Source organism: Lactuca saligna, chromosome 4 (genome assembly GCF_052625555.1).
Source record: "Lactuca saligna cultivar CGN05327 chromosome 4, ASM5262555v1, whole genome shotgun sequence".
NCBI classification, from domain to species: Eukaryota; Viridiplantae; Streptophyta; class Magnoliopsida; order Asterales; family Asteraceae; genus Lactuca; species Lactuca saligna.
This window is the reverse complement of record NC_136420.1, coordinates 312,977,923-312,988,562: the sequence shown is the minus strand read 5'-3', so window position 1 is coordinate 312,988,562 and position 10,640 is coordinate 312,977,923. Positions and strand designations below refer to the sequence as shown.

The 10,640-nt window shown below is 35.1% G+C and overlaps 1 protein-coding gene across 1 annotated transcript; it reads left to right on the top strand.

The window, feature by feature from the left end:
• Window positions 1-698: 698 nt before the first annotated feature.
• On the top strand, window positions 699-2,369 carry LOC145043978 (early nodulin-like protein 17). Its single transcript, XM_078992774.1, has 2 exons — window positions 699-986; window positions 1,837-2,369. The coding sequence occupies exons 1-2, from the start codon at window positions 797-799 to the stop codon at window positions 2,166-2,168; spliced, it is 522 nt and encodes a 173-aa protein (XP_078848900.1). The 5' UTR covers window positions 699-796; the 3' UTR covers window positions 2,169-2,369.
• Window positions 2,370-10,640: the final 8,271 nt, after the last annotated feature.

The window sequence follows — 10,640 nt, the reverse complement described above, 5'->3', positions numbered from 1 at the left end:
GAGCGTGTGTGGTTAACTGGCACACTGATATGAGACTAATGAAGGATGACAATGGGTAGCTCGTAAATTATCATTGATTCATGGAGCGTGTTTGGTTAATCGACACATCGATTGGATGATAAATGACATCGAGAGTACCAAACTAATTTACATGGTTATTCGCCGACTGTTATGTTTTAGGGTTTAGGTTAAAACTTAAAACCCACTCTATACTATGAAACAAATGGTTTGGATTGCTTGGTTTATTAATTGATCACCAATACATTTATAGTTACAAAGCCTCATTAAAAACTATTCGTAATAGATAATAGGAAATGTGTATAATACACATATCACCAAGAGTTATGCATCCACCTTTTTAGGTTTGTATATAGTTAAGTAATAATAAGAAGTACACCTTAGATGGTACCATGTATAATAAATTTTCAAATTTGCAACGTAGAATACCAATATGGATCAAAACCAATTAAGCCAAGCATTTTATACTTTTAAAAAAAACAATTCTCGAAGATGAATTGTACAAAGTGACATATTTGACACGATTAATTTTTTTGTGACTTAAAAATTAGTTGTAACCTATACTCTTTTAATGCAAAATATAAAGTTTAATCATTATAAATTAAAATAATAAATAATGTTTTTTTTTTTTTTTTTTTCTTTTTATAAACGAAGTTGCTGGAACACTCGATCTATTGGGTGACGCTCCTATTCGTGTTATATAGTGCAACGGATATCTTTACTCGACATTTCTAGAAAAACCCTCGAAATTCGCCACCCGAATAATTTCTCAACTCCAATGGGGCGGAGCATCAGCAACGGTAGATGGGCGACGGCGGTGGCTTTGGCCTTCTGCGCCACATTGCTGGTGATGTTACCGGAAGTTTCCGCCAAGCGATTCATCGTCGGAGGCAACATGGGCTGGACTTCCAACGTTAACTACACTCTGTGGGCCGGAAACCAAACTTTCTACCTCGGCGATTGGCTCTGTAAGTATCTCGCTCAGATCTGCACTTTTGCTTCTCTAATTGTTAAGTTTGTTTACATAGATCATCGAGTACGTTTTCATTTCAGTGATTTTAAAGCTAATCGTGCTAGATCTTTTGACAGATATGCTGACTTTTTTCCCCAAATTTTCCGTGATTTGAAATGTGGTCTCCTTTTAATGTTTCTCGTAATGATTTCAGTTAATTAAGCTTAGATTTTTACTAATTTGAACCGAATGTGGATTATAATCAGTAATCACCAAGTTAAGAACATTTAGGACATTACTCAATATTTCCAGTTTTCCACCTCCTTTTTTGTGCTTCGAGTAATGTTAGGGCAATGGAGATCTGCAATACAAAATCGACAGCACTCTGTATACATTGTACAACTCGATTGTACAATCAGACAATAAATCATAGATCTCATCCTGCCTTTCTGTTATTCATTCGCCATAGAAATTTTAAAATCACGAAAGAAATGGAAAAATGAGGTTTTTGGAGTAAATATGGACTTCGAATTTCAAACTGGTTGAAATGAAAGTTTACTTTCTTTTTGATGTTAACCATGGGACCATAGTTTCTTTTTGATGTTATCTTGGTGTATTTTGAACACAATCTCTTGTTCTAATCAAGAAAGTTGTGAATCTTTCTTTCGCTTTTCAAGATCTCGCCGACAAACAAAACTTCAATGCCACTCTTCATCAAAGATTATTTTTTTAATTAGTCTTTACTCTTTATCAGGGATTACTTATTGGAATTCGTGATCTAAGAAGCTTTTTTCTTTATTCATTTAACCCCTAAAAACATAGAACTTCCATTGAGGGGCATAATTGTAATTTCCTCGTTCTGTCAGATTTCGTATACGACAGGAACCAAAACGACATACTTGAAGTGAACAAGACGAACTATGAAACGTGCAACGCCGAGCACCCTGTTCACAATTACACCACCGGCGCCGGAAGAGACGTGGTGGCACTCAACGTCACCCACGACCGCTACTTCATGAGCAGCAAAGGCTCCTGCTACGGCGGCATGAAGCTTCACGTACATCTCACCGCCTTACCACCACCACCACGCGCCGCCGCTGCAAAAAGCGATTCTTCAAGATTCACCGCCCTCAGAAGCCAGCTGGTCATCCCCGCCGCCTTTGCCATCGCCGCCATATGGGATTCCCTTATCTTCTAAATCTGATCCAGAAACCAATTTAGGTGAGTTTTGGGTTTTTTTTTAATTTTTTTTTTAAATTAAGAAAATTGGGTGTTTGAATTTTGTTTTATGGTTCATCATCGAAGTTTGAAAATTTGTTTATGGGGTTTTGATTGTGTTGGGTTGATTGGATGTAATTGAATATTGATTTTTTTTAATGGGATTATTAATTTATTATAACTGCGTAACTGGCGGATTCGTTTTTCTTTATTTTCTTTTTCGCATTGCACATGGCAGTTGTGGGTGTTGTCTTTGTACGCATGTGGCTCTTTGACTCTGAGGTATTTGGACTTTTGTTTTTAGAAGTAATTATGACGATTTTAATAGTTTAGAATCAAAGAATAAGATTAGAATATTTATTTATCTATCAAAGATGTTTACAGTTTTCCTCTTGTTCTGGATAAGAACACACATAATATGTAGCTGAAGTAGATTTAAATTTTAAAAAGTTGACTTCAAATACAAACGTTGAAATTACAACACCCCAACAAGCTTTTACCAAGGTTTGTAGGAGCCTAATCGCAATGGCACATTTGGATTTACCATTTCGTATTCGAAAACACCTATCAAATGGGCTATTTGAAATAGTTAATTAAAAATCAAAGTTTCTAACATTTTATAAAATGCAATTGCAGAATAAGGTCTTAAAAGTTAAGCTTTAGACTTTGGAAAGTCTAGCGAGTAGCGAGCATTTTATCAGCATCCATCCTCTAATCCACGAATATGAACCATGTTAAAATAGGTATTCTAGACTTTGGAAAGTCTAGCGAGCATTACCAAAGTTCAACAATAACAAGTGCAAGAATACTTACATGATCCAATTACATTGCACCCCCAAAAGATGTCAAAACATACCCTAGTACAAAAATCGACACTGGCCACACATTGTTAACCACATGTTATTTTTTGAGTTCAAGTGAGATGAAATATCATGTCTTTTTACGTATCATGCGACCACATTAAAATTAAGTGGCTGTAACAACTGGACAATTGTGACCGTATCATAAAAAATATGGCTAAATGGTACCAACATTTTATATTGTAATCCATGATTCCGTCCATTAAGTGTGGTTATAAACGTTTTCTAGACACAAACGTTTTTTTGATTGTGACTATTGTCCATACAAATGTTATATTAGTTTATTGTTAGTGTGGTCGTATCTGTTATTTAGTCACATAAAAGATTGTTTATTGAATTTTTAGTCACATCGATTTAAGAAAACCGTAACAACAATGTTGTTATAATCAAACATTTTGTCGAATAAATGTGACACACGAGCATCTTTTGATTGTAGCTGTTGCTCATACAACTGACACATGTGTATTGTTAGTGTGATCATATTATTATTTAGTCACAGAAAAAATATTTATTGAGTTTTTAGTTACATCGATTTAAGAAAAACGTGGCAAAATTGTTGTTATAATCAAACATTGTGTCGAATAAGCGTGACCGTAAATGATTTATAGATACACAGACATTTTTTTATTGTGACTATTGCTAATACAACGAGCGACCATATGAATTTATTGTTATTTTGGTTGTGACTATTATTTAGTCATGGGAAAGATTATTTATTTGAGTTTTCAGTCATAATGATTTATGAAAAACCTGGCAAAAGTGTTGTTGTAATCAAGTATTATGTCGAATATGTGTGGTCATTAACGATTTGTGGACACACAAGCATTTTTTTTCCTATTGTGACTAATGTTTATCCAACGGATACCTGGGTTTATTGTTAGTCTGGCCGTAACTATTATTTAGTCAAAAAAAATTGTTTACTGAGTTTTTCGTCACATTGATTTAAAACAACGTATCAAAAGTGTTGTTATAATCAAACATTGAATCGAATAAGTGTGATCATAAATGATTTTTAGACACACAAACGTTTTTTGGTCGTGACTGTTGCGCATACAATTGCCACATGATTTTATTGTTACTTGACCATATCTACTATTTAGTCATCGAAAAGATTGTTTATTAAGTTTTTAGTCACTTCGATTTAAGAAAAACATGGTAAGTGTTGTAATCAAGCACTCTGTCGAATAAGTGTGACTTTAAACGATTTAGAGACATGCAAGTGTTTTTTATTGTGATTATTGATTATCCAACTACCACATATTAGTGTGGTCGTGGATATTATTTATTCACAAAAATGATTGTTTATTGAGTTTTAGTTACATCGATTTTTTTTTTTTTTTTTTTTTTTTTTTTTTTTTTTTTTTTAAAGTAGCAAAAATATTGTTGTAATCAAGTATTGTATCAAATAAGTGTGACTATAAACACTTTCTAGACATTGGATTTTTTTTTTTATTTTGATTATTGTATAACCTTTGGTTACATTAAGTTTTGTTACCCTATAAATTTTAGCATTTTTGACAAACATTTTGTTTTTTATATGACTAGTTTTGCAAAAAAAAAATAAAAAAAAATACACAATAGTAAAGGTGATAAAACATATAAATTGAATGATTTTAACAATTATAAAACAAAATCCATATAGAAATATTTAATTTAAATACTAAATACATAAAGTTGTAATGAAAATATATCTATATGTAACACCCATTTTCTTGGCTGGTAACTAAAGACTCTTAGAGTTTGAGAATAAGGTTTTTCGGAAAACCCTTGGGTACACGACATGGGAGTAAGAGTGTCACGGCCTGACCACATGTTTTTGTGGCGGAATGGTTTGATGTTTGACCGTGAAGCGGTGACCACCACAACCCAAGACCCTAGGTCCCTGACCTTGGGCCCTATTTAAGGAATGTGATTCAAGGGTTTGCTCATGTTCTCCAACCTCCACCTTTAGAAACCTAACCATGAAACCCTAGCCTCTCCTCGCTCCCTTCTTCCTTCCTTGGTGATTTTGGTGTCTTGGGAAGCTTTTGGTGTGAAGATTCAATAGATGCCGGCATTCGTAGCTTGGATTCAAGTATCATCAGCCTTCTTAATCCATTTTTGACCTCTATAAGTCTTCAAGCTTTCACCTTTACGCTTATAGTTTTATGGATCATAGTTTATATGAACGTTTTGGTCCTTTTTGATGGATTTGAGTTGAAGTTTGACAACTCCAGTGTTAAAGGTTGAATCTTTGAGTAGTCTAGACTCATTGTGGTGTTAAAATCTATACTTTAACTTCATTTGAGTGTTATGCATGATTTAGGTGGTATTTTGGCCATTCTTGACCTATGTTGATCTTTGTGTGTTTTGAGGCATGCAAATGGATAAAGTTGGAAACTTTATCCATTATGTCATGGTTTTATTATGATCTGGAAAGTTGGAGTCTTAATCTTAAGGGATTGAGTGTTTAATGAACTTGGCTTCTTCCAGAGCAAACGTGGCGTGACCATGAAGGCTCCACGATGTGGTATCGTATTTAGATCACGTCTGTTTTGTTATGTTGCGTATGCAGCACAAACAATGTGCTTAGTCGTGGTGCAATATCTATTGGACCATTGACTTTTTAACATGTTTGACATTTGGTCAAACTTTGGTAGAATTAAGTATCTAACTAAGGAATGATCTCAGTTTGACATTAGGTGGCTTGTATTAGTTTTTTCTGTTGTTGGGTTGCTGTTGAGCTTCTGCTTTTTAGATAAAGGTGAGTTTTCTCAATATATTACATATTGTTGTATGTATCATTTGTAGGATAGGATATGTTTATGTTGTGGTATGTTATTAATTAAGTAGACTAATTAGTTACTTGCATGTGGTATTGGATTTTCTGTGTCACAACTAGTAAAATTAGGTTAATATGTGAATTCCTAAACAATATAATCTCCTTGTTTAAGTCCAAGAACTCGATCCAATAAGCCCTCAACTTAGTTCTTTTGGGCCATAAGACATTCTTATTGGGCCTTTTGGGCCGAAAACATATACTAGGACCTTAGTTGGGCCGATAGTTATTATTTTTGGGCCCTTTGAACCAAAAACCCTTTCCTAAGCTTTAATAAGTCGAGAATCCTTCATGGGGCCAAGCCAAATCGAAGCCCATCATTTTGGGCCATCATATGGGCCGAGAAACACTGCTAATAGGTTGGCCCATTTAATAAAAGAAAAGAGAAAAAAAAAGGGTGGACTTTTGAGTGCCACCTCATATTTACACATCATATATCTAGGTTATAAGCCAACATGTATCTAGGGAAGGAAGTTTTAACCATCAAACATCAAGGCACAAGTCTTTTCCCTCTCCATTCTCCATATCTCAGCCCAACCCTCCCCATTTCACCTCATTCTTCCCTTCAAACAACACAATAACTCTCTCATATCCCTCTCTAGAACACAAATAGGTTCTTCCTTTTCTCATCTAAAAATCGTGACTTTGGTGGGGTATTTTAAGAGCTTTGCATCAAGTATTATCATCATGGTAAGTTTACTTCACACTTAAGTTGTTTAACCCCATTGTATGCTAAGATCTTTTCTTTAAAATCCACTTTATTTTCGGGTTTATGCTCTTACATCCACCACCATTTTGAGATCTCACCAAAAACTCAAGCTAGGTTTAAAGTTCCATCTTCGTCTTCATCCACATCTCAAAAACCCCAAAGGTGAGCTTCATACCCCCTTGTTTTCGGTTTTATAATCTTTTTGAGCGAGAATACAAGTGCTTTTGTGTTAGATCTATGTATATATGCATGTTTATGTGTTTAAATTTTAGATCTTTACTTGAACATGAAGTTTATCACTTGGATCTTCATAAAAGCCTTGAGAAAAGTATGTGTTCTTTGGCATTCTTTACAACTTCATATCAGTATGAATTTCCTCAAGCTTGAAATTAACATCCTCTCTGACATTCTTTATAGCTTCAAAAAAAGAATGTGGTGTTCTTTGGCAATGGATCTCAAACATTTTACTTCATGATTAAATGACTCAGACTGATGTTTCACACGTAGTTCATTGTTTTTATCACTTCGATCCAACATGGCTTGCAACCTAAGTTTTTGGGCTTTCAACATAACATCTACTTCAATCCCAAAGATGCTATTACAATTTCCAACATTTGCTTGAAGTTGCAACAAGGAATTGAGTTTGCAATTCAGAATCTTGAACTGTTTCCCAAACATTAGCATATGATCTAGAATGTTTTCTTCTTCTGGATCAAATTGGATATTAGAAAATGATACACAAACATCATCATCATTTGTGGTATCATCCAGATTGGATTTGGGTCCTTCAGTGGATTAATAAGGAAACAACAAAGTAATAGGTTGATTCATGATGTTAGAATACGTAGGTGAGATAGTTAAAGCGGGTAAGGATGTAGGAATGGGTGAATCAAATGGTGGTAGCGAAGTGGAAGTATTTATATGTGTGGTTTCGAAAGTAGAAGAGATGATAATGGAAATAGGAACAATGATAGTAGATACATTTGAAATACCATGGGCTTCGAAAGTCGACACCCCATCACCCATGTTGACATTTGTGTCCATATTAGATATGTCCACAGTGATGTCTGCAGTTCGAACCTCCTCCATATTGGCCTTGGCAATCGAAACTTCGGGTGGTATGACTGAAGCCTGCTCAGGGATGGATAATACAAAAATGTTCACCCAAATTAGTGGTTGTGTCCATATGAGCAGTTCCCACATTACCACTAAGACTACTAGTCGCCTTGAAAGTCGACTTGACTGGTGAGTCCCTCTAAGGTGACTATTTTACCCCCCGGTCAAAGTCAACTTCCTGGTTGACCGGACTCGCCGAGTTGGCTCGCCAAATCGTCGAGTCCATTCTATCTGTTCTAGTTCTATACCCGTTTCTACTCGTCGAGCTTAGCGAAGACTCGACGTGTTCTTCTTCGATGCATACATACTAAGTCCAAGTTCATCCGACTCGCGGAGTTGAAGAACAACTCGTCGAGTTTAAGGAAATCTTCATCGGACTCGTCGAGTTGCTCATCCAACTCGCCGAGTCCACGGATATCTTCATAGGACTTGCCGAGTCCAACGTTCTACTTGCCGAGTTCATTCAGTCTTTTTTCCATACAGACCTGATTTGAGCCATGCAGTGGCTCCAAACCACAGATCTAGGCTTCTAGGGCATGCTTATCACGTAAAGTTGCAAACTTTACGTGCATGCATAGCTTTAGGGGCTTCAAATGTCCAAACTAAGCTCTTAATGGGGCTCTAAGCTCAAGTGGGACCTTAATCACAAATATGAATGAAACTTAACACTTCTAGAAGGTAATGAGAGTCCAGATCTGAAGTATAACCCAACCATAAGGTTTCTCTACAAGGATTTGGGGTTTTAGTGCTTAAAAGCAACAATTTAGGGACAAACAAGATCTAATAAATCAATAATCAAGATGGAAACTTTATTACCAGAATGAATGACCACAAACGAATGTGTTCTGGATCTAAGTCCCCTTGACCTCTTAAACCTCTCCATTCTTCCACTTGCTCCAAAGTGCACCAAAAGTCCCTTCACAAGGCAACAATCACTCAAACTTACCAATGAAGGCTAAGGTTCGATAAGGAATGCTCTGAAGGTGATGGAGGCTGAGATGGGGCTATAAGGACGTTTAAATAGGGTGCAAACCCTAAGGATTAGGGTCTCCTCCTGATTGGCCTACTCGCCGAGTAGATCACTTAAAGCCCGCATCCAACTCGACATCTACTCGGTGAGTTACGACTACAACTCACCGAGTAGCTCTTCCAAAAAGAAACATTTAATTAAAATAAATACGTACCAGGAACGGGGCGTTACAGTTTATAAGACCGAGTGATTCAACGTTACAACCAGCATCTTCAACTCTTCAGGATACTTGCTAACATTAGGTTGAATAGCATAGTTGGTACTCTGAATCTTCAACAGAGGTTGAGATGTGGTATCATTGGTGGTTTGAGAAGGATCAACATTCATATTTGTGGTCGCCGTTGTTAGGGTTTGAAGCTTTGAGAATAGAAGGAAAGAGAATTTAGGGAAAATGTAAGTCTGATCGCGTAAATAGTGAATGAAACGTCCCCAAAACCATTTTATACGTAAACCCCAAGTTTAATTTAAAGCGGTTATTCATTAAGATCATGGAACGTGTTTCCTTGAAAATAGGACCAGTTACCACAACATATGCCATGTCTGAAAAGTGAAAAGTGATGTGCACTATTTCCTTGAAAATCGTATAACAACCAAACCATCACATCAATTCCAAGTGCCCCCCTCCATTTGATCATCTTGCAATTCTGGATGATTTTTGACACTAAGTGGAGAGTTCGTTGATGACTGAGAACTACCAACATCCTAATTTAATGTATAATCATCAGAGTGCTTTCAAATTTTAGGAATTTGATTGTCATCAGCATGTACTTCAACATCTATTGCCCTGTCAGGAACAATAAAAATTAAGTCATAATCAAAATCGAAAGAATTTGAAATAGATGACTCATCAGAGGTTTTGTTGGGTATTATATGTTGCGACAATGGGTCTTTTTGTATAATTCTGTTATGTAAACGAGTTGGAAATAGATAAGATTAATATATAGATTCCAAAAGAAGTTGTGGAATTAGAAGATCAAGCTTCATTCCATTGGGGTGCTATGCTTCTAAAAACAATGTTGGATTTTCGTGGAATCTATTTTATGTCCATTTTTAAAATGAAGGAGATCACATAGCAAATCATGTCCTTTATTTCACTTTAAACATAATCAACTTGGATAATAAGGTATATACTTTGAAATGGGACCTTAATGAAATTGCATGCTGTAAAATGACTACGATGAGAAATTGTCTTGATGATTCTTGGTTAGATGTTAACGGAAACCCCACACGATGTCACAATGGTGTATGTATTATATATGCCAAGAAAAGTTAATGTTTTTGTCTGACTTCATTTATTAAATCGTCTTCCAACTAGAAGTAATTTAGCCGTAGAAACAAAAAAGTGATGTCACCTTTGTGTCAAATTAGCTTCACCATCAACCAACTAGATATTGGAAATGGTTATCACTCTATATTTTTAGTTTTTTTAATTTTTTTTTAACATTAGATTAATTAAAAAATAATTATAAACTTAAATAATCATTTTACTAATTAAAAATTCAAATAAACATATTATTAATTTTTAAAATTAAATAAATATATAGTTGATGGTTTAATTTAATTCAACTAAAAATGAGAGGAAACAATAAGATTAAAAGAGACAATTTCAAGAGACCAAATTTGTAACTTAACTGGAAGCAAATATAAAGGTCACCTGTTTCCTTTTTCGTCGTCTTCTTCAACAGTTTTCTAGAAAACGGGTCATTATCATTTTTATTTTAACTTTCATGGATGCAAAGGAAAATGAATATAGCAACAGATAGAAAATGGTCAAAATGACCGTCGGCACTTTCCTCGTCTACCATTCGTTGTCTTCTTTGTCTTTGAATGAATAGGTGTGGTATTTATAGAAGATGTTTAATGTTGTTTGAAAGGTAAAATTTAAAAAAAAAAAAAAAAGATTTTAAACCCTAAATATG

Coding starts and splice junctions, on each gene's coding strand:
- LOC145043978 (XM_078992774.1), top strand. CDS start 797: ATGGGGCGGAGCATCAGCAACGGTAGATGGGCGACGGCGGTGGCTTTG. Junction 987..1,836: donor CTACCTCGGCGATTGGCTCT/GTAAGTATCTCG, acceptor TCGTTCTGTCAG/ATTTCGTATACGACAGGAAC.